At 41.2% G+C, this 27,087-nt stretch overlaps 1 protein-coding gene and 1 pseudogene across 5 annotated transcripts in view; both read right to left on the bottom strand.

The window, feature by feature from the left end:
• Window positions 1–2,462: 2,462 nt before the first annotated feature.
• Window positions 2,463–27,087, bottom strand: part of CAMKMT (calmodulin-lysine N-methyltransferase) — a 395,177-nt gene continuing 370,552 nt past the window's right edge. For 2 of the 4 annotated variants that reach the window (XM_079109780.1, XM_079109778.1), the window contains 3 exons: window positions 19,885–19,948; window positions 8,622–8,753; window positions 2,463–3,018 (listed from right to left, as the gene is read on the bottom strand). In XM_079109780.1, the coding sequence (XP_078965906.1) occupies window positions 2,941–3,018; window positions 8,622–8,753; window positions 19,885–19,948 (274 nt within the window). In that variant the 3' untranslated portion in view covers window positions 2,463–2,940. Of the gene's footprint in view, window positions 3,019–8,621; window positions 8,754–14,255; window positions 14,386–19,884; window positions 19,949–27,087 lie in introns of all 4 variants that reach the window. The other 2 variants (XR_013758979.1, XM_079109779.1) reach the window with 2 other exon arrangements.
• Window positions 19,955–22,783, bottom strand: LOC306643564 (peptidyl-prolyl cis-trans isomerase A-like; annotated as a pseudogene). Its single transcript has one exon. The product of its transcript is annotated as a peptidyl-prolyl cis-trans isomerase A-like (transcript).

The raw sequence follows: 27,087 nt of genomic DNA on the forward strand, positions 1-27,087 counted from the left end.
ATTGATTCAACAGGTATGCAGTGGTAAATTCAGCCCATACTGAAGCCAAAGGGAAAATCAGCAAGGGGTGGGCAGCTCTTCTCTGAAAACACCCGAGGAACCAGCCAGAAAAGCTTTTACGGCCCCGACAAGTTTTCTGCTGAATACTGAGCACCTAAATTACCCTTCCCTAATGGAAGTTACATTTTCATGCTCAGTCAAAAAGCCAACAAAATACACAATTTATACAAAATAGCATCAACCTCTTAGGTAGTCTTTTCTAGCACTTTTATCCCAATTCACGGCATATGTCTTGCTATAAAATAAAATATATTTCTTATAACCAACTTGTATGTAGCTGTTCATATCACTGTATTAGAACTGCCCATGGGCGATATCAGAAACATTCTTACTCCCAATCAAATCTACTTAGTAGGACAAAGGAAAACCACGAATTTTATCAGAAGATAAAGACACACAAAGAAGAGGAATATCATCATATTTCTTATGAGTCCTTGGCAGGCAGGTTTCCTTTTGAAACAAACACGTATAATTACATAGACAATAATGGAATGGGCCACTTCAATTGCAATGATATAACCCAATACTGATGCGTAGAAAAAATCATGAAGTTCAAAAGAAATGTAAATGCACAAACTTTTTAGAGTTGCCAAATTTTTCTTTCTCAATATTGACATTCTATTAAAATTTGAGAACAAAAACACTTTGTAATTATTCAATAATATATGAGAACAGTGTTTTAGAACTTTTAAAGACCTAAAGATATTTCCAGGTGAGAATTCCTCAAAGAACAGACTTAGGAAACCCTAAACATTTGACAGAATATTCTCTAGGTTTTAATTACAGGAGGGTAAGTACACATCTTTGCTGGGTATCTCTTGGTATGAAAAGCTGGTTCTCAGATATATATTTTTAAATACATTACTAGTTTACTTTTTAAAATACAATTTCTCCCTGAGAAATAAGCCCTGGATTTCTATACCCATAACACACAAATGTAAATTGAATTCTTGCCAGTGGGGCGGAGGCGGGGGGGGGGAGAAATATTCTCATGGGCCTGCTGTTCTGTATTTGAGGGGGGAGAAAAGAAAAGAATAGATCATCTTAGGTGCCACTACAGGGATAGCTTCCTTTGTCTGACATATTTAGTTGTAGGTTTTACAGAATAAATCATTTTTGCTGTATTTTCATCAGGATAAATGGAACTACTTGAGTTGCCTCTTAAAACATTCCAAATTCTAATTTTTAAACAAGAAAATATGAAGCCAGTGTGCAACCTATACAATCGCCAAAGGAGAGCTGCCACTAGCTGAACTACTCAGCTAAATGGCTGGTTTGCATTGCCCTAGTCTTTATCTAGCACTGAGAATAGACTGCTGTTTTATCCAAAGAGGAATAAATTGCTGTTATTGTGATGTTAGCCCATCACTTGGCATTGCAATTCAAGTTTTTGTGAGAAAGAAATGTATGATCTAACTGCGACTTGACCTATGCCTTCCGAGATCCATCTAGGTGCTCTAATGGAGCAGAAGAAGTGGTGAACACAAGGACATGCAAACTGATGGTGAAAATTTTGTTTGATGATAGAAGTGAGCAGAGAAGACATTTAAGAGTCGCTATTTTTATGACAGCTAAGTTTGTTTAACATGCAAAAGGATGCACTCCTCAGCACCCCCCATTACTTTAATTGTATCACACTGAAAACACACTTTGCCTCTGATAAAGATATGAGGATATGTAGCTAACCTACCTAATGACATTACTGCCAAAGTGGGCACAGATGATTCCTTACAGATAAACATCTGAATTTCCACAAAAGGCATTAGAGCATCTTGGGGGTGCATTGGGCAGGGCAGGCTTGGGCTCCCTGTAGGAAAGTCCTTCTTTCTCCTAGGTAGCACCTATTAAGTGTTTACTACACTCTCAAATCACAGCATCTAACAATATATATTTATTTTAAATAAGATAATTGTGTGATTGAGTTTTTAAAAATTCCCCCTGGTTGCAATCTAGTTTATCAACCATTGATGCAAAATTTCTCTGGGAAGGGCCTGTTCTGAAAGGGGCCTGGAGAACAGCAGCAGTTAGATTTAAGCCCTGATAAAGGCTCACTTTTCATTCATAGCCAGAGCCTAAATGTGCTCTTCTTGTACCTAAACAGATAATAAGCACTCAGCACACTCCCCCTCCTTGACACAGCACACTGAGACTAATCACACATAATTGGAGAGGAGGAGCAGAGGGCTGGCCACGCTATTGTGTCCAGAGGACAAACGGTCAGTTTATGAGGCTTTGGGCTGATGTAGTCATTTCTTATACCTCTATAGGGAAAAAAACATCCTGTTTAAAGGGAAAAAAAGAATGAGAGAGAGAGAGAGAGAGAGAGAGAGAACAAGATGGTAAATTTAATACAATTTATTAGAGGGAGATCAGAAAGATGTACTTTTTTTTAAAAAAAACCAGGAAAGAATTATGATGTTTACTATGTTTACAGATTAAAAACTATCATCACCAAAACAGAACAAAGACCTTAAAAAAAAAAAAAAAAAGGAGTGGGGGAAGGAATCACCAAAAGAAATTCTGTTTCAGAAGGTTAGGTTGCTCACAAGTCAAATTCAAATCTCAGACAGGCTGCTTATACATATTTAAAGACAAACAAAGGTTTGATACAGGAAAAGCAACAAGCAGACTGTAAAAAGAGGTGAAGGAGAAAGGTGGGATGGCTAGGGAGTCATGTGGGTTAGCTTGGGAGGAGTCCATAACACAGAACCCATAGGTGGAATGTCGAAGAGTGGGTGAGGGCCCGAGTCCTGGGGCCCACTCAAAAATCTCAGGGAACCAACGGCTTGCTGCATATTACACCCATTGCAGATTTCTGCTTTCATAAAATTATTCCCTGTGCATTCAGTGTTTCCTTCATCTTCTGAGAAGCATACTCTTCTATCCATTTTGGGTTAAAATAAGCAGAAGGGGGTAATGAAGGTTTTCTTCATAGATATCCGGGTTTTCCTTTTTCAACTAGAAATAATAGAAAAAGAAGGTAAGAGGATTCAGATTAGGAATTTTTACAAGTTGATATTAATGTTGATTACAATGTAATGATGACTTTTTAACCTAAATTAATCACAAAAAAGCAATTCAAATTGGCTCTTAGTAGCATTGGCATGACCGTACTACACTTGAAGATGGGAGTCTTTTTGTCGTTGTTTTGCTTTGTTTTAGGTGGGAGTAGGGTGTTTTTTCATAAATAACCAAACTGCATTTGTGACTGGAGGGAGAGCTGGGGCCCCTTCACCTCCCCACACCAGTCACTGGGCATGAAGTTTCTGCTCTAGATTCTCCCTTTCCCCGAAAAGCGCCATGCCATTCAGGCAGCCAGGCAGTTCAGATCACTGTTGGGAGACCTTGCAACACCTGGGCACAGGGACAGGCTTCTGGGGCCTGATATGTTTGGAAGGCTCTCCAGGTGCTCCTTAGGGTTTTAATATTAATGATGATTTAAAAATTCTTTTCTCTGAGGAGGAGAACATATTCCAACAATTAGAGCAGAAACATTTGATACTGCTCAGGTGAAGTTCTAAGCATAAGTGATAAGATTCTAAAAGCCAATCAAAGTCCTCAAAACTAAAGTGCCCTTTTTTCTCCTCATTTGGCTAGAATAATTTTGACAGTTGTATTTATATTCATTTTAACAAACAGTAATTTAGTATTTATAAAGACAATATTTTTGAAGTTGGTGTTTCTGAAGCAATTGTTAATTCTTTTTTAGTGTACAGGGATCAGACATTTCCTTTAATTATACATGGAACCAATGCCTTTACTGTTTCAAATCAGTCACAGATCCACCCCCTGCCCCCGCTACATGAATGGCTCCAACATCATATTCTTCTGAGTTGGTCTGCTTGAATCTTTTCAAAGTCCATGTCTCTTCTAAGTCATGTTCCCAAACTGTGACATGCCCTCACTATTAAGGACAGGAGCCATGAACCCACTTTTGCTTTCCCACTGGGGAACATAAAGCCAATCCAGTCTACTTTCTAATCCACTTTCCTAAGAACTGATGGTGGTACAATCACTAAAGTGCCTTCATTCTGTTTTCTTAGATGGCGTTTGTTCTGTTCACAGATGATTAGTTGTCTATTTAGAAAGGGCCTTGTGGATTTTGTGACCGCCAAAGTATCGACAATGTTAATCCTAAACACAGGTCCCTCAGCATCCCTCTTTAATCTAATAATAGTTATTTTAAAATGCCGAGAAAAAGCCTTCATGAACTTCCCAATCCATGCCCACTCGCAAGGATCTACCAATTGTAAATACCTTTGTTGCCAGTCGCCCTAGAAATAGAGGGAACTCACTGAAATATTTTACAGAGAGAAGAGGGGGCCAAGTTAGCTACATTCTTTCCTCAGGGATTGGGGATAAGGGAAAGTTGATTACTCAGCCTGAGTCAGCTGACCTGCTCACTCACAATGCACTAATATACGGAGACTCAAATGAGCTCTTTATAAAGTCCCTGAGGTAATATGTGGGCTAAATAATTCTTCTGTAAATATGGGTTAGAAATCACTTTTAACTTGAATTCTATGCTGACCTCTGGAGGCTAAAGCAGAGGCTTGGTTGCTGGAAGGGGCCGGGGGCCGGCCCTGTCTTGACGGTGAGCCCTTCTAGCAACAGGAAAGAGCCCCCCACCCTCAGAGGCGACAGCATAACCCAGCACCAGGTCATTTCTGAATCACCAGCTATGTTATGGGAGGGTACTTGAACAGCCACCATCTGATGGGGAATACCTGCTTTGATGGGGGAATGTCATGAGGTTCAAGAATAATTCCATTTACCCAGGCTATACTTCTTTGCCCAATTAATGATTATAATTTTAAGAAATGAAAAAGCACCTTGGGAAAAAAAATGAACAAAAAGCAAATTGTGAATAAAACAATTTTTCAATTTCATAGGTTAAAACAGGGTCTTTGAGGACTGAACTAAATTATACAGCTGCTATTAGTAGCATTATGCTTTACTTCATAATTGGATGTAACACGCTCAGCCTTACTACCGTGCGAACAGCAGCCGCAGGAGTGGAGTTCAGACTGTTTACCCTTTACAGTATCCACAATTATCAACAGCACACCATACAGATTATAAGCACCAGCCACTTGTAATGTGGCATTTTGAATAGATAAGCAGAAGTGCAATATGGCCGTGCTTTTAACACAATGTACTGACTTCACAGTAGAGCTCAAGCCTATTTTCATGGCTAAGTACAAAAATATACAAAATAAACACACCGGTAGGTTTTGCAGAAGTTAAAAAAAAAGGCTCAACACATGGCTTGCAAAATTATTTTTCAAAAGGATATTTGTATGAATGAGTATATTCATCAACTAATTTCAAGCCAGCTGAAATCTCTGAGTCCTCTCTACCTTGCTAAACCATTTGCTGTCTTAACATCCTAAGGGTTTTGCACCACCCTGTGGGGCAGCGAGTTTCATTCCCAGCCTGGAGGTGACCAAAGGGCCAGGGAGGAGAGGGAAGTGTTTTATTTTTCTTCCTGTTGCCTGGATGAACAGAAAGGCAATATTTTAAAAACATACTACACCTTTGGCTGCCTGGTTCCTGAGCACGCTGGCTGCATGGTGTGGGCACCGTTTAACAAAAGCACTGGCAGAAAAGTGCGGAATGGCACCGTTTTGATTACAGGCTTGCTTTTTAACGGAAATAAAATTTCACAGTTAACAATGAGAGGTGAAAAGTTTAAGAGGCAAAGCTGTTCCTCCTGATCACTGACTGTTAATCAGCTTCATGGGTGGTTGCCTAAATCTGTAGATTTTTTTTTTTTTTTTTTTTTTTTTTTACCTTGCACTACTGCCAAGATTGTAACTAATTTTTTCCCCTGTTGTAAGAGGAGGGGTGAAAAACTCGGCATAGAAGGCAGCTGTGTATGAGTGACGTGAGGCACTAATGCAGAGGGCAAAATTAAAATTCATGAATCTCTTCACAACCATTTGTGTAACAAGATTAAGACGGGACAGCGGAAAAGAGCGGCATTATCAGGCGTCTTACAGTCCTCCAGCTGGTTACGCTCTATTCCAACACAGTAGGGCTAAGAGGATAACACGCAGCCCGAAGGAAAACGCGGCTCCTCCATTGGGGAGCAGGCGCGTCCCGGGGACGATGGGGCTTTGGCCAGAGATGGAGAGGAAGAAAGCTGATTGCCGCTCAAGATGGAAAACTTTTAAGCCCTGGCTATTAGCACGCAGCCAACAAAGCCGCCGGGTGGAGGTTCCCGGTGGCCGCGCCCGCCCCTTCACGTCTCCACGTCCCAAGCCCCAGGCGGCGGGCGGCGGCAAGGGCGACAGGGGTGCTGCCCTCGGCTTCTGCCCCTACGTCCTGCTGAAGGGTACTTGGGCTCGCGTGTGGCGGGGATGCTCCCCTCTCCTTTCAGCATGGCTCCCTGACCGGCCTCTGGGTGAGGTCCTTCTTTTGCAAAGGACACCTCTAGTGCAACCCGGACCGGGTCACCGACATGGTTCCATCCAGTCAGCAGTTTCCCACTGTTGGAGCAGGGACAGAAGGGAGGAGAGACATTCTTTTGATAGAAGCAGGACTTCAAACCAGCTGATATGTGCTGATACATCTCATGAGTGGATTTACCAGAGGACCCAATCTCTGCAGAGAAGTCCCTAGGGTTCTACTTCCTGAGCACAACATGACAGAGTCACCCCTCATAATAACACAAAGAGGACTATTTTTCAGTCCAGTGTCAGCAAGGTGTGGAATTTGACTTTTAAGCAATTATCAAGAGTGAAAAAGGAAGGTCATTTAGTTATTTATGCAAATTATTTTTTTGTGGGACCAAGCACTCAGCCAGTGATTATTTATGGAGTGCTAAATGGGTATGGTGCACAATATAAAGGCAAGAGGCACGTTGAGAGATTCATGGAGTGTGCCGTGCTTGGCAGAGTAGTGTGCCACACTGTAAATAAAAAGAGGAGGCTGCCATCCATCCTCTCGGGACTACACTCAAGTTCTAGACACAGGAGAGGTGGCACCAAGGACATAAAATGCCTTGCATGTCTCAACACACTTCACATGTTTTGGGGAGGAGACAGAAGGTCTCATGGGCAATGCTGAACATCTGTACTGGTAGAAAGACCCACACCCTGGCTCTTTGGAGCTGTCACAGAGAAACTAAAAGCATTTGTTGTTCTAGGGCACAAGTGACTGACATGACAGTGAATCAGTCATTAGCTGATCCCCATAGCTCTAGCCTGACCTTGGAGAGAAGGTCCACCTTATCCCTTGGGGCGGAGGAACCCAAAGGGCCAGGAGATACCTTTCCACACTAGGTAAAGCCCTCAGAGCCATTCTTTTTGTTCTGGGGAGGGAAGATATGATGCTGGAGAAGCAAGTAAGATGTTATCCTGCTTTTATTTTTTTAGTGGTGCTGGGAATTGAACCCAGGGCCACTGAGCTGCTAGACAAGTGTTCTTCCACTGAGATATGCACCCAGCCTGTTTTTATTTCCTGATTGTGAGCAGTGTGCCTGATCTTGCTTGGAAAATGATGTAATTTAACTCTTTCAGTTTGCAAAGGACCATCCCTAGCTCCTAAACCAGGGACTAAACGGAGCCCTAGAGACCCAAAGAAGTAAACCAACCCTTTCCAGAAAGAGAATTTCCTTTCTCTTGATTGAAAGATCAGATTCATTTTGCATATAATGTTTTAAGAGCCAAAGCACTTCTAGATTATATCTAAGTCCAGGGCAATAAAGAATGCTATTTACATTGTCCTAGGAGAAAATTAAGGTCAGGCTTTGGCTTTTCTGAAGCTACAACTTGTGAAAACATGACTAATCAAAGTCTCTTGCCAAGGTCATAGTAGCTCAGCAAAGGGACATTTCTGTAAGGCACAGAATTCATGTTAGGCTAGTCACTGGGACAAGTTCTAACAAATGTGAGAATCCTAAAAAGTTTTCCATGGAACATTTGCCTCTCAGTGTCCTATATTGCCCTGTACCCATAAATAATAAAAAGGCTGATAACATTGCTTTATGTAAGCAGGCTTAGAAATCACTCTCAGATAAGTGCTTTTGACCTAAATCTTGTAGCGCCTCGATGTGACATATAACCCCACAACTGTGAAATTCTGTATGAGATTTAACAGTCTCAAACTGCCAACTGACCCAGTCATAAAGCAAGCAGAGATAAAGATTTACAGTCCAACATGATACAATTAGACATTCACCTTCTATTTATTTCAGTGCAGCTAAGCATTTAACCTACTTAAAAGCCGAAGGTTTTTCATTAAAATACAAATGCATGTTTATCATTCATTCTATGCCACCTCCTCTTGCATCTTACAAATTAGTCTATTATGAATGAAAAGATTAGTTTGTTTCAGAGAAAGGAGTAAACAGGAATGGTTTCTGTAAAATCCTTCTAGACATGCAAAGATAAAAGATGGCTTTACCACACAAAATAATCAGATACAAATAGCTGTTCAGAAGCAACACACCTAAGGAGTACTTTAATCAAATATTTAGGTTACCTGCCAAAAAGACCATGATCTCTTCAAAATGCAATGCGGATTAAAGTGTTATCTAACACAAGCAGAAAACTAACCTTGGAGTGGAAGTTTGAAATGTGTTCATCATAATTTTCATGTCTTTGGAGAGAGAAACCAGCTTTTTCAGCTAGATTGCAAAACTGGTTTAAAGTATTCCCTCGGTGTGGGGCGAATACCATTGCTTTTCCCTAGAACATTAAAAAAGAAATTCACGCATTTTAAAACTAGAAGGCAACGAAACATAACAGGCATTGGTCAAAGCACTTAATGTATTGCTCTCAGGGAAACTAGATTATTCTAGAGATATCTACACTGGATGGGCATTCAAGGATAATTTCAAGGATAGCTACATATCAAATAATAAAAAAAAATACATTCAAATGGTCAGTTGCTGTGTTTTATCCTTTTAAAACAAGGCACATAATAAACAAATTGTGATTAAAAGTTAGCATTTGGAACAATATACATTGTCTCGGGTCTGATGGTTTTAACCATCAACCCACTCACCTGTGACTCCTTTGCACCTGCCAGCAAAGCCACAGCACAGCTCCAGAGCATGTGACCACAGATGCATATAAACATGAATTTACTATGCTCTGAAAATTCAGAACCAAGAAATCATCCAAAGGAAGGAGTAACCACAATCCCTACTGGAGAGTTTTCACATTTCAATCCTGCCACCAGCCTTTTTCATGACTCCCCTGCCAGAGACAAGGTGACAGGCTTTCAGTTTCCAACTTCATTGAATCACTCACAACGGTCATCGCTATAGGAAAGTAGCTCCTCACAGCAACTGAATGGCTGCTTTTCAAAGAATGTAGTGCAATGAGGGTAAACAGGCTGATCTAAATCACCACACAATCTTTTTAGACTGTTCGGTGAGAAGAATGGAGGACTCAAATAAAATACATACCAGATCTTAGAAGTCCATCTGACAAGGAATTCCAAAACAAATTTGCTAACTACTGGGTATATGTAGGTCCACTCACTTCTACATGTACACAGAGCTGTTTAACTTCTGAATCTTATTTTCTTTCCATTTTTTAAAAAAAGATGACTAAAGATGGTTGTATGCTTCTATTAATTCTAATTTACACTTCACTTCTATGAAACGTCACTTTGGTTTTGAAGGAATCATGAAAAACTATCTGTTCCTTATGACAGGTGGTTTATCAATCATACCTATTGGGAATTTATTGAGCAACTGGAATGTATGAAACAGTGGGCTAGGCATCTAGACATATAGCATCTCCTTTAGTCTTGAAACCACCCCACACTGTTCTCAGGTCCATTTTACAGGATGCTCAGAAAGGTCAGTTAATTGGCAAGGTGACACAACCAATAAATGATTAGAAGCTTATCTTCCCAGTCTCAATCTGGATGCTCTTTCTGCTATATTAAATTGTCTCTTTATTACTAACAGCGATGATGATGATAATGACAGCTACCATTGTGCAAGGTGCTTCAAAATCCCTCTCTTAGGTCCCCTCAGTGATCTTCTCCACAACATTGTACAGTAGGCATTCCATTTTGCAGATGATTAAGCAAGCAGTGAAGGGTTTAAAGAAAAGAAGGAGGAACTGTGTGGTCAAAAGGATCCTGGACTTAAATGGATTCTCTACCATTAAACAGTTGCATCACCCCAGGACAATCAAACAATCATCAAAAGTCACTGAACTGTTGAGCTAGAAGGTACCTTGGAGATGACACAGTCCAATCTCCTCCTTTTGTAGGCCAGAACCTTAGGCCCTCCTAGCAAACCCACTGAGTATTCTTATCCACCAAATGAAAGAACAAAGCCTGCCCTGCCTTTTTTTCTTCCCCCTCCAGCAAGTTGTGAGGAGCAAATGAGGTGGGGAATGTGAAAATAATTTGAAAAACAAGATAGTATAGACGTCAGATTCGAAAAATCCATGCCATCCAAAAGTGCCATAAAAATTCTATCATTTCTCTCTCCCTCACTCACCTGCAAGAACAGGCATGGATATACTGTCCTGGACATAAAGAGTGTTTTCATACTCTGTTTACACAGACATGTACACACTCAGGCACATAATTATAGCAGCACCAATCATGCCACGACACTTAAGGTTCTGTCAGCTTTTCCAAAATTAATTGCTATTTTCAGGCAGTTTTCAAACTTAGCAGCAAAAATTCATTTTTATGTGAAACTAGATATAATACATGGTCTCAGCAGGAGAGCAAAAGTCTCCATTAAAAAAAAAAAAAAAGGAAGGAATACCAGTAGGTCATTTTAGTCATTTCTAAGAGCTGGTTGCCACTCTGGATTTTTGAATAATGGAAGCTGTTTCATTTTAAAGTCACCTGCAAAGATTGTCTTATAGTTACAATTGAAGAGTTGTTTTTCCAGCTATTATCTAAGCTACATATCATAACGTTTACAGGGCGACAGGTTTCTTGGTTGGACTGATGTTTGCATTCACAAAGCACTATGACCCTCATTTCCCACCCACTTGTGGGTTGGGGTGAAAGGTAAGGGGACTACAACTAAGCCTGTGGCAGCATCTCTGCCCACACATTTTTCCTCCTCTAGGTCTCTTAGTTTACCTGTCCTTCCCTAACCAGGGTATTTAAAACAGAAGCCCCAACCCACCCCACGACTCTCCACCCCTTCTGCTGGCTTTGTTCTTGTTCTTAGCACTTATCACCGGGGACACAGGTTACATCCTTGTTTGTTAATGCTGTCTCCTGTGGCTGGATGTGCTCTCCATGACAACAGCATCTTCTAATGCTTTATTCACAGCATTTCCTGGTGCCTAGCATGTAGTAGGTACTCAGTCAATATTTGTTGAGAGAATAAACTAAATCCAGATATTGGGTAATTTGAAAACTACAAGTCTCTGGGAATTTGAAAGCCACATTCTATTGCTTATTCTTTTAAAAAGATTTTCTCCAAGAAGCTTTCCCAGAGTCAGCTGCTGTGGTGGGTTGTCAGAGGGCAGCAATCTGTACCCAATCCTCTTCCCACAAGAAAGAGAAAGAGCAAGCGGGAGTTTTAATCTCTAAGCTCAGTTATGAGTGTTGTTATCTTTTTTTGTTTTGTTGAATACAGACACTTTTGAGATGTGGATTAATATTTAGGAGAGAAAATAACACATCATCCATTTATTCAATAAACACCTATTGAGTCCTACTGCTTGCAGCCCCTGTTCCACACAGTAATGAATGGCTTTACAGGCCCCCCAATATCTCCAGGGGAGCAGGGCACTTCATCTGTAAAGTAGTACCATCAGAGGAATGCACCTTACAATTTAGGCTGCAAAAAATCAAGTCAAGAAAAAGATTATAGATTTCAAATTAGTCCATCACTTTAGAAAAATTATTTTCAATTTACCAAAGCACAACTTTCTAAGCGTTCAGTCACGGAGTCATTTTAAACTCTGAACACTCGATTGAATGTAAAATTTTGACTGATGTGCAGAAATTTGAGGGAATTCATTTATCCCTGGAGAGAAGAGAGAGAAGTTCCACTAAACAACAATGATACTGTTTACATTGTGAAACCAGTTGTTGTTATTTTGCTAGACTACTCTATACTCACATATTACAGGGTGTGCACTTCTGAAAAATAAAAAAAAAAGGTATGCTTCAGATTTATTTTAAAGGAATATGCTATGCCAATGAAATGCCTTTATTACTTTTTCATTTCCAGGCAACCAATTATTAAACACCAATGACATTTAAGCTGATGCTTATTTTCTGTTTTCCCTGGTTTCTGAGACACTGCCTGCTTCCTCTCTTACCATCTCTCTCAGTCTCCCTTGATCTCCTTTTCTGGCTTCTCTTGGCCACCCACCCCTAATTGTGAGTGGTCCTCAGGGCTCTGCCTACTATTTCTTCATATCCTATATAATTCTAGGCAGTTGTACTTATGTCTGTGACTTCAGCTATCACTTACACATCAATAACTCCCAAGTCTATAACTATACCATTCACCACTGACCAGGGCCCACACCATATTTCCAAGTGCCCACTCATCTCTGTATGCAGATATTCTGAAGTTACCTTTAACCCATTCTGTCTAAAATGGAACCCAATATCCTTGATGTCAAACCCTTCACATTCCCAGGGTATCACCCATCAAACACAACATATACATCCACATAGTCAGACACAGAACTGAATACCTCCTATTTACCAACCACTTCCATACCCATGGTTTTCAAAATGAAGCTGGAAACCTGGGGAAAAAAAAAGTAGTGCCTTTCAAGAATTTTCAATACCATATCCACCTGCATCACCGATATCTGCTATAGATGGTTCTCCAAGTGAATCCTGAATTGCTTCAGGGGAGAACTGGAGGGACAAAAGGGAGACCAGGACTGGAAGTACTAGGTACCCCCCACCCCCACCAAGTTCCATTTAACTAATGCTGCTTCATTTTTTTTTTGAGGGAGTACTGGGGATTGAACCCATGACCTTGTGGATGGTTAAGCATGTGCTCTATCACTGAGCATGCCCCCAGTCCCCACTTTTATCTCTTTAATTGAGATGCTGGCTAAACTTTTTTGACCAAAGGTTTTTGCCATCTAAGTAGGGGTTGAAAATGACTGACCGGGTTCCCGCCTTCTTGGGATGGTAGACAAAGTCCCATGTGTCTGACCCACTGCATCCTCATTTCCCGTTGTTCTCACCTTGGGCTCTAGTCAGGCCACAGTAACTACAGCCCCTTGATATGTTCTTTCATGCCCCCCTGTGTCTTTAAACATGCAAACATTCCCCTGGAGTAGAATGCTCCTCTTACCTCCAGTATTTTGTCTACGTGGTGAACTCTTACTCATCCCTCAGCACCCAGATTAGACATCCTGCGCCTGTGATGCATTTACTGACCTCATCTGGCCTCCACACCATGCCTCCTGCCCCACTTAGCTCTCCATCTCCATGGTTTGCATACCTCCACTCTGCCCCGCCCACACCACTGGGCAACAAAATACTTGCTTGTCACTCTTACTGGACGGTGAGTTCCTTCAGGGCAGGATCACATTGTCTCTTACTCCAACCCCAGGTCCATCCCTCGCACAGTATTTAGCACTGAGAGGCACTCAGCAAATGTTTCCTGAATGAATCTCTTAATGAATATCCATTCAATATCTCCTTTTCTGTCATCAGGTCTACATGAGCTCTTAAATGGGTGATTCCAAGTAGAAATTGGTCCATGCTGGACCCTGAGGAGCCGGGATGACCTCAAGCTCTCCCATACTCCAATCCAACCTCTATTCTGTGGCTGGAGTGATCTTTCTAGAACCTACATCTGACAACACCACTGCTCACCAACGCTCAATGGCTCTTTTTACTCATCTGATAAAGCCCAATTTCTTCATCATATGATTCTCAGCCTCTCATACAATGGTACCCAAACTAGCACTTTAACTTCATCTCCTGCCCTTCACTAACACTAACCCCCAAATAAGACAGACATTCTCTTTATTATTTGTGTGTGTGTGTGTGTGTGTATGGAGGGACTGACCCAGGGGCACTTTACCACTGATACACTCCCCCATCTCTTTTTTAATTTTCAGACAGAGCCTCACTAAGTTGCCTGGAGCCTCCTGAATTCCTGGGATTACAGACGTGCACCACTGTGGAGACAGACACCCTTATACTCTAGGAAGAGAAAACTTCTCGTTTATTCCATGTTCTTTAACACTCCACATATTCAAGCTCTGCACTCTCCACCAGGGAAGCTGCTTCTTGTCCTCTTCTTCTAAGGCTTAGAATGTCCTTCTGGGGCTGGGGAGATGGCTCAGTTGGTAAAGTGCTCACCTTGCAAGCACAAGGCCCTGGGTTCAATCCCCAGCACTGCAAAAAAAAAAAAAGTCCTTCTGACTATTCAAGGCTGAAGTCCAATACAGCTGCCTTTTAGGGAAACCTCCAAAGCACTTGTCATTCTTTGTGCTTTCTCTTGGTACCTCTTTCTTAGTACTGCTATGGTGCATTTGAATTCCTGGTAGTTCCTTGTATTAATCTGCTCTATGTGATGCTTCATTCATATTTATGCCACTACCCCACATTCCTGGTGCCAGGACAGTAGTTGCTCAACAAATATTTGTTGAATCAAGACTGAATCCAAACTCTTGAGCATCTCACATATTTTGGGATTGAACTCAGGTGCTTAACCACTTAGCCACATCCCCAGTCCTTTTCCTTTTTTCGCATTTTATTTGGAGACAGGGACTGGCTGAGTTGTTCAGGGCTTTGCTAAAGTGCTGAGACTGGCTTTGAACTTGTGATCCTCTTGCCTCAGCCTCCTAAGCTACTGATTACAGGTATGTGCCATGAACATCTCACATTCCATCTAGTAAATTTGAAAGATTCGTAAATCAAATAAAAATAGCACCAGGCTGTATTTTGCACTGCCAACTGTGTTCCACCCATATACATGCTACATCTCCACAGATTCTGAATTCCTAAATTATAAAGTCTACCTCATGTCTCAATCAGCACCTGAGTGTCCTCAAAAAAGAGCTTCGGGACTGGGGTTGTGGCTCAGTGGTAGAGCACTTGCCTAGCATGTGTGAGGCACTGGGTTCGATTCTCAGCACCACATATAAATAAATGAATAAAAATAAAGGTCTGTCAACATCTAAAAAGTATTTAAAAAAAAAAAAAAAAAAAAGAGCTTCGTAGGGGTAGGTCCCTGCTCAAGAGTCTCAAAACCATCTAGGGGCTCTCTGTTGCTACAACTAGTGTTTCTTGAGCATTCTTACAACTGTGTGAGCTAAGTATGGCTGAACTCAGCTTTTTGCCGAGAACAGGTGAGGATTTGCTGGGTCTCTGACCTGGCAAGCAGACAAGTGTCCTTTAGTAATTTCACCATACTGAGCCCACCCACAGAAGGTAATTTCCCTGAGATAAGCAAACAGATGTTTGAACAGATGTAGACAAAGAGGTTAGAGTTGCCAAAAAGATGAGGAACTCTGCCCATGAAACGATATTGCTCTTCTAAAACGAGGGTCCATGATTTCCATGTATAGTACTCCTTGGATATAGGCAGGACTCCCGGAATTTGGTGGTCAGCTGGGGCCAGTTTCTGAAAAAGGTTAAATGGATTCTACAGTGATAATTTTGAATTGCTGACAATTGGCCAGCTATGATAACGAGCTGGAGAGCTGTCAATATTGCATCCCCATCCATCTCCTCGTGTGGTTCGGAGTAAACTCACACTGCCTAGCTGGCCTGGCTCCCCTCCCTGGACCCAAAGCCATTTCAGAGCAATATTAGTAGATACCATTTGTTGGTTGTCATTTATGGACTACAGGTCAACTTGCAGGCTGCTGTGACTGGATTTTAAATTACATTCGGGTCTTCTGATATTAGACATTACTGTTGTCACAGACTTTAGGGAACACGAAGACAGGGAGTCACCCTATCAATCATGAGCAACAAGAAACCACTCACCAGAGGGAAAAAGGTGTGGGAGATGTTTCTTCTTGGAATGAGTAAAATTTGCTGATTTCATTCTTTTAAAATAATTACTCTATTTTTTCAACTTGTTAAGTTTGCTAGCAAGTAGCATTGTAGTAGGAGTCAATTATCTTTGTGGCTTCTTTAAACCAGCAAGTTGAGAAAAGTGTCCATTTGGGGCAGATGGCAAACCATTTTCTGATGAAATGTGGGACTGCCTATAACGACTTTCCAGGCACAGGGGCCTGCTTGGCTGAGGATCTAAATTCAGCCTTGGGATTTGACATTGCCCTTGGGTCAAGCCAGCAGCCCACATGGATGGCTAAGCTGTCTCTGGCTGCCTATTTCCCCTCACTTATGACTGTTATAAAAATGGAAAGCATAGGAACAAACACCCTTTCTCTCCATCTCCTTTCTTTGCCTCTGGACCCTCTGACCCCTCCAACAGATGATTTATTCCAGTTAGAAATCAAGCAACTGTATTCCCCAAGATGGCAGAATTCACTTCTTCCCTGGAATGACACTTGAACCTTCATGTTGCATTATTTTGCTCTTGCCAGTGTAGTCATCTCTCTCCTGTTGCCTGGCGGGAGCTGTCTGTAACAAAAGATATCACCTTCTTCTAGGTAGGCAATTGTCCTGGGACTAGGGCAGGGCCTACTGCAGAAATTTGGGACATGAAGGCAAGGCATAGATACATTGCAAGCTTAGTTATGTGCAGAAATTCCCAAAGTCCATATCAGGAAAATAGAATCTTCCCTCCTGCCAGCATTTCTCCAAGGAAAATGCTTAGAAAGAGCCCCCTACATTCTGTATTCACCATAATTAGAAAGTGTCTAGTTCTGCAGGGTAACAGAGTTAAGTTTGGATAGCTGTTCAGAACTAATCATTCACATTACAGTACACGGGCTTGTTCACTGCTTCACAGATGAGAAACTCGGGCTTCCAGAGGATGAATCTAGTAAATGGCAGTGGTCAGATCTAAGCCTAAGTTTTCTGCCCCCACAGCCCTCTCTGCAAGGAGAACATAAGCTCTCAGAGCTGACAGAGCTCCATAAGAGTATGGATAAACTTCTCTGCATTCCCATTGTTGGGGAAAACGGGCAAGACAGTGGTTCCAGAGCTGGTCATTGCTAAACTGGGCCTGGAATTCCCTCTAACCAGGCCAGCATCCCTTAGGACAAGTGTCTCCTATAACCCTGACAAGCTGGTACAGCAATAAAAAAGAACCAGCTTTCATTATGGCATGCTTTCTGAGCATCAGGCATATGCCAGGCATTTACATATGTAAATGTTTTATGCCAGCCCACAAGGTAGGAATTAGTTCTGCCCTTTTATAGGTGAGAAAACTCAGGCTTAGAGAGACGAGGTAGTTTGTAAGAGTAGACTTGGGATTTATATGCAGACTTTTCTGACTCTTTTGACCTTCAGATACTGGGGTCACCCTATGAACTTGAAGCATTTGGCTGCATTGTGGTTCTTCGGAGTACCCTGAACTTGCAGTGTTTGGCAGTGAATCACCAAGCACTGGGATCAACCTGTGTGGCCCCTGCCTTGTTTCCTTGTGAGCCATTTATAGTGCGTTCAGAATCTGGGCCATGAAAACATGGAGGAGTTGTCTGGACTCAGGAGAACATTAAAGCCAGCTCTAACTATAATGCTATAAAACCTTGAATGTTACCTTAGTCTCAGACTGTGACTTCTGCAACATGTCCACCCAGCAGGAACATCCTTGGAAACAGAATAACCAACCCTGAGAGCTAAGAAGGGAAAGAGTCCAGTTTCCCCCATACTATGGGGAACCCTTCTGGACTGCCAGCACATGGACTGCAGCTTTTCACTGCCAGGTTAACATGACCCTTCCACAGTCATCTGGGTAGAGGCACAAGGGTGCATGTTCCCTTCTTCCCTAGACCTCCTAGTGGGGATGAGATTCTGGGTGGTATTTTCAGTAAGTCCATGTGTCATCCCAATCTCAAACTTCCCCTCTGACAATGGGCCAAATGCACTTTAGGCTACAAATCCCAGTAGGCCTGGGTACTTGCCATCCCAAGAGGGAACTAAGTGAGGCCCACTACTTCCATTTCTACTGCTGCAGGTTGGTGTGGGCCCCAGATTTGGCCTCCCTGTTCTTCAAACAGCATGAGTACATACCACCTGCTCTCGGCCCTGCCTTGTCCTTTTCTGGGCTAAAGGTAAGTATGGTTGTCAGTAGGAGGGCTGCTGTCCTGGCTCAGAGGGGCTGCTGGGTCAATCCACACCTCAGACAGTGGGGGACTGTGGTTCATAGTTTAACAGAGGGTACAGAAGAGCAGCGAGAGATTCCAGTTCAATATGCATTTAGATCTATTCATAAGTGGGGCAGCTTTCTATTGTAAATCATTAGATTCTAGGTAAATCATGCAAATCTGCTGCAAAATGGAGCGTTTGCCACAAACAGGCTCTGAAGGAGTGTTGGTGATGAGTGAAGTACAGTTTGTGTGGTGTGAGATCCAGGAGTCCTTGAAAGCACTGTTTTTATCTATGATACATTTTCACAGAGGCTCTTCCATTCAGCAATCCCATTGCCCTCTCTGAAAATCTTGGTCTTGCAAATGCTCACAAGCATCACCCAAGGCTGACAGGTGATGAAGCAGCCCAGAATTCCTTCTTTGACCCTCAACTTGGGCAGCCTTCTCAACTGAGGCAGTATCCCTCAGTAGCTGGGAACATGCCCCTTTCTGCCTTGGGCCTACTACCCACTTCACTGTGGGAACTGAGAAGGCCAATTTAATTGAATTGATTGCCACTTACAAAGCTGTGGTTAGTCCTCTGAGAGGTCTATTTAAAGTTTCTGAGCTATATAGAGATAACAAAATAAAAAGCAACAGTGAAAGGCAAAGGATGATTATCAAATTGCTCTGGGAATCTTCAATGTGAAAAAGATATAAAAGAAAGATTGAAAGGTATTAGTCTATAAGTCTCACTGAGGTCAGAAGACTAGAACCTTTTAAAAACAACTTAGAAACAAAACCAAATGAAACTTTAGAAAACATACACACACACTGCAGTCATCACAGATTAATGTGAGTTCCTATCTTAGATTACATTAATATTGCTAACCTATTTTAAATTCCTATGGCTCAGCAAGAGTCTTCTATACTTACAAGATTTTTTTTTTTAATGTATGAGCTTTAAACTCGTTTTCTTACTTTAAATAGATGTATATTAACTCTCCGTTTAGGCTGCAGGACCACCTAGCTTAGTATAACAGCCCAACAAAATAAGAGTGGATACAAACTCTGTAATTTACTCACAGGCATAAATGGATATATAAATGTAAAAATGTGCACAATATTTTATGCCATGCTTGGCTTCATTGTGACCTGATGTTTATAATATGTAAATAATGGTTTCCTTTTAAAGCAAAGAACTTTTAATATACAGATTCATCTTAAAGTATTTTTTCCTTAGTAAAAACAGAAATAAAAAGAAAAGAGTATTCTTTTGCAATGACTAAATACCCAATGACAAAGGTTACCATTGAAGGGATTAAAAACGACAGAAGTCAACAGAAAACTTTCAATATCATACTTCTACTTTAATATGAAGATATTGTTATCAAAGGAAAAGACTCAAGAAATTCTTTGATAAAAATAATCTCACACTATCTTTGAAGCGGTTTCATTTATTTTACTACCCACTGTGTTCCTTATCAGAAGGCCAAGGGTAAGAAGTTTCCTAGTTATGATTAGGAAAGAATCTGATAGATCAGAAGACCCAATTGAAGTTGGACATAATAAGTATTAAAGTATTACATGACATTAATCCTGCCATTCCATTACTCTCTCCATCTTTGTGCACAGACTAATTATTCTGTAGCCAGTATTCAGGAGAAAATAGAAACATACTTACCATGGGCTGGAGTAATCTCTTTATTGCATCAACAAGGCTGGCTCTGTACTGGTCCAGAAACAGACTGACATTGAGAAGAGAGCAGAATCCAGATTAAACTGGGTTTTCAAGTCTAATGATACTAATGGTGATAAATACAAGGCTCATTGCATGTGTTTGCCCAATACTAAAAGAAATTGGTCCCTTCCATTCCAGTTTGCTGGGGGGTAAAATTTAAAAAGAAGATATTATGGTCATTGTTATCCAGCTAAAACCAAGCCCTCCTGGGCCAGGACTCACACATGACTGGGTCATATGTTAATTTTAAAAGGACAGTTTCTAAACTGCTTTTTGTGGGTGTCATCTGGTAGAGATGAAGCACTGTCTGTACTTCCCTTGTTAGATCCTGTGCTCCCATAGGTCTGGGCCTGTGTCCACCCAGGGCTGTGAGGTTGCCATCCAAAAACAAACCACCAGCCCCACTGCATCCAAACCACAGGACAGGGGGGAATGGTTTTAGTGACCAGGAACAGCACTAAGGTGTAAGACTCAATCCGTGACCAGGAGTGAACAGCTCTAAAAACAAAGCTTAGCTAATATATCACAGAAACCACGGTAAATCTGGATTTTTCTTCCTTGACATCCATATTTATTCTTCTTCAGTTCACTGTGGTTTTTTATTTTATTTTATTTTTTTCACCCTCCTCCAGTCTTTCAAGAACTTTGGTTGTTCTATCATCTTTTGATTGAGTCAGTCTGACCCTGTCTTTGCCAGGCATTATTGTGGAAGTTTGGAACAGTTTCTGTATCTGAAATTGCAGGTCCCAAGTTCAAGTGTGGGTTACTTGGCAGTAGATGGCAAGCTAGTTAATTTAGCCATACCTGGCACTGTGATTTAAATACATTCTCCTCAAATTCATGCAATAGAAATTGAATCCACAATGTGACAGTGTTAAGAAGTAGGGAAATTTGGCTCTTTTTGTACTTCTACTTTCTGCCATGTGAGAACACAGGGTTCTTTTCCTCTGGAAGATTCACATTCAAGGCATCATCTTGGACAAAGAGACCAGACCCTCATCAGACATCAGACTCCAGACCTCCCAGCACAGAGGAGGAAGAGGACAGTTCAGGCAGGGGAGCCAATCATCAGATGCTGGAGTTAGGCAAGTCGGGTAAGAAGCCATCCCAGAGTGCCTGCATCCACAGTGACTTCTTCATTTTCTGAGTTCAGTACCAGAAGTAGAGCATTTGGGGTTTTTCTTCCAGTTTCCTGTATGGCAGAGGTGCTGTCCCACAGGGTTTGAAACTTATTGAAGACAGGGAGCATTTCTTGTGTTTCTTTGTTTCTTCTACAACATGCACGGCAGCTACAGTAGCCTAAGAGGTTGGCTAACTCTGAGGCAGAGCAGCAGCATGGGGCAGGGAATGAAAATAATAGTATATGGCTTGGGAAGTGTATGAGACATAGCTTCAGCTTCAGAGTCATTGCTTCTAGGTGGTATTTTTGGAAAAAATAAACAACTCTTCCACTTCATAAAAATTGACAATCATGTCTTTTAAGAGAAAACAGAACTACTTCTAAAAAGGCATCTTTTAAATCATAACACAAGTCCAAATGCATTGCTTTGCAAAGCAATGTAGAAAAGTCTTTCATTCATATCTTGACTTTCCCCTCTTACAGTGGCCAGTCCCTTACACCTTGGAGATTACACCCTCTCTCATCTTGTGCTTTAATCATTGTGTTATTTGGCTTTTAATCAATGTGATCAAAATACCTGATAAGAACAATTTAGAGGAGGAAAAGTTTATTTCAGGCTCATGGTTTTAGAGATTCAGTCCATGGTTAGCAGATTTCATGGCTATGAGCCCATGGTAAGGCAGAACAACATGGCAGATGGGTATGCTGGAGGAATACTGCTCAGTTTCTGGCAGTCAGGAAGCAGAGAAAGAGCACAAGGATCCAGGAACAACATATAATCCCAAAAGGCATGTTCTCAGTGACCTACTTCTCCAGCCACACTCCACCTGCCTATAGTTAACCACCCAGTAATCCAAATTATTAATCCAGTGAATGGATTAATACAATGATTAGATCACTACTCAATATAATCATTTCACCTCTGAACATTCTTGCATTAATTAACACATGAGCTTTTCAGGGGACATCTTGTATCCACAACAGCCATCTCAAGAGGGGCCCCAGTGAAGGGGTCCCTCTTTTTTTTTGTAATTTACTTTTTATTCATAATCATAAATTTAACTCTGCAATCCAGCTAGATTTGGGAGGGACATAAAGAGAATATGGAACCCAAAGAACTGCAGTGTGAGCACAAAGATATGGGATATTGCAAGCAGATAGGGTGGAGGGGTGCTCTCCTCAGCTACAGAAGGAATGGTTTGGTGGTTAAGATAAACACAAGTCAAATGTGTTAGAGTTGTCCACAATCGGTAATGGTGATCTTCTTGCTGGTCTTGCCATTCCTGGACCCTAAGCACTCCATGGCTTCCATGATGTTCATGCCCTCTTTCACCTTCCCAAAGACCACATGCTTGCCATCCAACCACTCAGTCTTGGCAGTGCAGATGAAAAACTGGGTACTGTTTGTGTTTGGCCCAGCATTTGCCATGGACAAGATGCCAGAGCCTGTATGCTTCAGGATGAAGTTCTCTTCAGCAAACTTCTCCCCATATGGACTTGCCACCAGTGCCATTATGTTATGTGAAGTCACCACCCTGGCACATAAATCCTGAAATAATTCTGTGAAAGCAGGAATCTTTATAACCAAATCCTTTCTCTCCAGTACTCAGAACACAAAAATTTTCTGCTCTTTGGAACTTTGTCTGCAAACAGCTTGAAGCTGATGCTGCCCAAGGGCTCATTGCTGATGATGATGTTGAAGAATGTGGTAGGGTTGACCATGGATGACAGAGAACAACCGGCATCTTGAAAGCCCACTCTCATTCTTAATACTGTGTTAGTCCCTTCTGATCTGGCCTCCCTACTCCTCACATGGCACGGTAAGTGCTGCCTGCTCCAGGGTAACACTTAGTACTGTCAGGAGGAGGACTGCTGTCCTCCCTCAAAGGGGCCCACTGTATGGAGCCACATTTCAGACAGTGGAGAACATCATCAGGCTTACTAGAGCTCTGGCTTTGACTTTTCTGCTCTGTGACCTTGGGCAAATCACTTCATGTGAGGCCTTAGTTTCCTTGTTAACAAAGGCCCACTTATGTGGCTGCAAATATCAGTGGGCACCTGTGACATACAAGGGACTTTTGTAAGCACTGAGAATAAACTATGAATAAGAGGTTGGGGACTATAGCTCAGTTGGTAGAGTGCTTGCCTTGCAAGCACAAGGCCCTGGGTTCAATCCCCAGCAGCACAAAAAAACAAAACAAAACAAAACAAAACAAAAAAAAACTATGAATAAGACAAAGTTCCCTTTCTCAAGGAACTTCCATTTTTTAGTTGAGCAGAGCATACATGCAGACAGTGCTCAACAAATATTAACTTGCCAACTGACTAGCAGTTCATCACAGTCCTTGAAACGGAGGAAGTGTATAGAGTGTTAGTTTCAATTATCCTAAAATAGGTTATGCACTCAACTTTCCCAACATTGCTGGGGGTGAACCACTGCTTAGGTAGGACGTCTCACAAGACTAGGTCCTCTTCTGCTTTGAGGATTCTCTCATTTGAGAAAGAGGAGTGAAGAGAACTGTTCATGAGAAGTTGTCAATAAGTCAGTACGTAGCTTTCTTTGGCCACCATAGGTTTAGTGAGAAGCTCTTCCATAAAGGGTGCTTTGAGCAATGGAAAAAGAATCCTCTTCAGATGAGCTAGAAAGCATGCTAGATGGGAGCGAGCCTCACCCCATTCTACCCAGCTGTCAGCACTCATCTTTTATAGAACTATGTCTTTATATCTTGGAACACAGAAGATGTCTAATTCAAATGCTACAAGAAGGATCAATGAAAAAGGAATATTGTAATTAAGTCCTCTAAAAAGTTTGCTCTTCAGGACACTATACCCTATTCTTTAGTGAGCAATAATATCTTTAGTTTTATTAACAAAAGAGTCTGGTTTTGCTCTTTAAGACTATCACTGTGAGAAAATACCTCTGTCAGTTACCCAGGCTGTAGAATCTCTGGCTGGTTGGGATGAGCGATAGCTAAACAAGGGGCCACTCTCAGTGTATACCTATGCATCCTGAGAGCTGGTAAGATTGTCAGAAAAATAAACAGCACCTCACCAGCTGAGCATAAGGCATACTCTCATAAAGCACTATTTCTACTCAATGTTGGTAATGGTGACAAAGAGGTTAACGTCACAGCAACTGGAAAATGCAGCTTAAGCCACAGCACATTCCAAATATGGTTATTTCAAAGGTAATGGCATCTGCTTCATCATTCCAAATCAAATTTCCCAAAAGTAATTCTCATAGTTCCCTAATAGATCTTTATTCCAAGCAAGCTCACTTTTCTACTTAGCTCTGAAGCAGAATTTATAACGCTTTGTAGGGTACGTCATATGAGCAATTTCAATGTGTTTTAGTGGGAGTGATATGTAATCTCCTGAAAATTCACCCCTTAAATAAGTCCTAATGGCTCAGAGAACAGCAGTAGCTTAAGTGGATCTATTTAAAAAGGCTGAGTGGGTCAGTGATGGGGATGGAGATACCATTTCAACTCTCCCTTCAGTTACTGATCAAAATACATTGACAGTCCAGTTTGCCCGTTAAAACACTCACACACACACCCTTCCATGCCATTGCTGGTGGCAGCGACACTTGCTTTGTTCATTGATCTGAATCACAGATTTTCTGACAAAGGAAAGGTGCTGGACCATTTTCATTGCCTCCTTTAGATTCAGAATTTTATGCAGAGCACGGAGGATCTGTAATTCCTCATAGGGAAATTTATTAGTGCAGAGCATATGGAGACATTTCTCTGTCAATAGCCACAAAAGGAAGACCCGTATGCCATTTTCATGGTGAAATGTGATAAGTTAAATTCACTGTTTTAGACTTAACTTTCAGTGGAGGGATGACCCCTTTCAATATTTATTAAATGATTTTTGGGGGAGCTTGGAATGATGCCATGATCTAATCTCACTTGGTTCTACCCCTTAGTTATGAGATCTTGGACAATTTGTGTATATTTTCAGGGACTGTGTCTTTCCAGGTGTGAGGTGAAAGGGATGATGACATTTGAACTAAAGGTCTTCTCAGGTGTAAGGAACTGTGAGTCACTATTTAGAGTAATTGGCGATTACAGCATCTGGAAGACAAAGAACTGGAGCCTATGATATGGTATTTCCATTTTAAGGGAAAAGAAAAACATTTTTAGAAAAATAGCCCCAAAACCAAACTTTTCCCATCATTTAAGGGAAAGTAAAAAGGATGGAAAAAGAATAGTCCCAGTATGTGGCCAATGTGAAAATGCTGAGAGAGCATTTGAGATGGATGTGCAGACTAATTTACTCTCTCCCATTCCTTCTCAAAGTCTCGGGCAGGGGGCACACAGATGTGCCAACTGTCCTGCATGCCCTACTTGGTGGGTCAGTCAGTCTATAGGTGGCATTTCAGACAAGCTTTCTAAGCCCTTTGAGAATTCAAATGTACAGAGTCATTTCTATTTTTGCAGTTACAATAAACTGGAGAGCCGTCGAACATCGAATCAAAGTGTTCATTGGATAAGAAAACATCTTACTTCCAGACCTTAGATTACATTGTGATTGAACAGGAGTCTGGAAAGGCAGGCTTAAAATTCACAATCACTCGCTATTCTAAACGCAGCAAGGACCAGGCTGGACTGCATTGTGGCAGAAAGGAATCTTATATTAAACTCAACATTAAATGAGTCAACTGAGGAACTTAATAGGCAGGTTTTTTCCTATACCTGTGGTTAAATATTCTAATATTTTGATGTTTGTCAACAGCATCCTTTTTCAGGTGTGACTCTTCTTCGATTTTTCTTTCTGTTTATTTCAAAGTTGACATTTTACAAGTTATTTAGGAACTGTTGAACCATGAAACTATTTTTCATTGTCAAAAATGCTGAATGGTGAAATAATGACTAGCTTTCAGAGTTGCCTCTTTATTTTATAATCTAGTTGAGCTATAAATTTGGATGTGAAGTAAGGGACTGTCTCTTCAGGGAAATAAGTTCTTTCCCCCACTGCCCACAGGTTTATGAATGTTTGAATGTAAATATATGAATATATGAATGATTTAAGAACATAAACATATCACCGCTTCTTGTAATCATGTGCATTTTGCTTGAACCACAATGTGGATTTGGAATGGGTTTGTGAATAGAGCTTGTTTTCATGTAAATGGGATCAAGCAGTACCACTGGTTAGCTATTCAGGGAATCAGACAATGCCACCCTTGCTGGAAGTGCTTCAATAAGAATTTAATCCATGTACCTAATATCTGAACTCCAACTCTTGCTTCATATTCTTGTGGCCTAATCCAGATCTCATTGACTGACAATGACTAAAGGATGGTGTGAGACTTACCGTGATCTTTCTATGTGTGGCACCTCTTTCTTGCACTGAGCATTTCAGTTTTCATCTTGGAGGTAGAGTCTAAAAGGAGCTTTCTTCCCCCACTCAGTGACATTCTAAAATAATGCAGATGGCCAGTCTGCCCCTAGAAGCAGTAACTGGGATAGGACATAAAGAACTCATGGAGCCCTGTGCTTCACCACTATGTATACGACATGAGCACTGTACTTTCTGAGTTTCTAAGCAGCTTACCCATCTCTGTGAACATGAAGAGAGACCATTACCAAAGCATTTCTTTTGGAAATAATATCAGCATCGCAGTGAGAGTAGCTTAATGTTTCACATTTACAAATGGGAAATTACAAACAGGCTGACATTCTGGCACTTACAACACCAGGAAAAAAAAAAAAAAACTCAACAATTCATGCATAGAAAAGTCATTTATAAAATGAAGCTTAGTGTATCTAGTTCATTTGAATCCATAAATTCTCACATAGCTACCAGATGTGTGTGTATGTGTGTGCACATATAATATTGCATTATGTTATGTATATATAATGAAAGCCTTACACTGAATATGCATTATGTGTATTGGTTATATGTGACCCTGTTGTCAGCTAGGAAAAAAAGACTATTTTTCAAACATGTTGTGCAGCTATTTTTAACCTAACTGAGAACATTAATCAGAAAAGAGCTTAACTCTTACTTCCTCTGCT

The sequence above is a fragment of the Sciurus vulgaris genome (assembly GCF_902686455.1).
Source record: "Sciurus vulgaris genome assembly, chromosome: 14".
In the NCBI taxonomy this organism is placed as follows: Eukaryota; Metazoa; Chordata; class Mammalia; order Rodentia; family Sciuridae; genus Sciurus; species Sciurus vulgaris.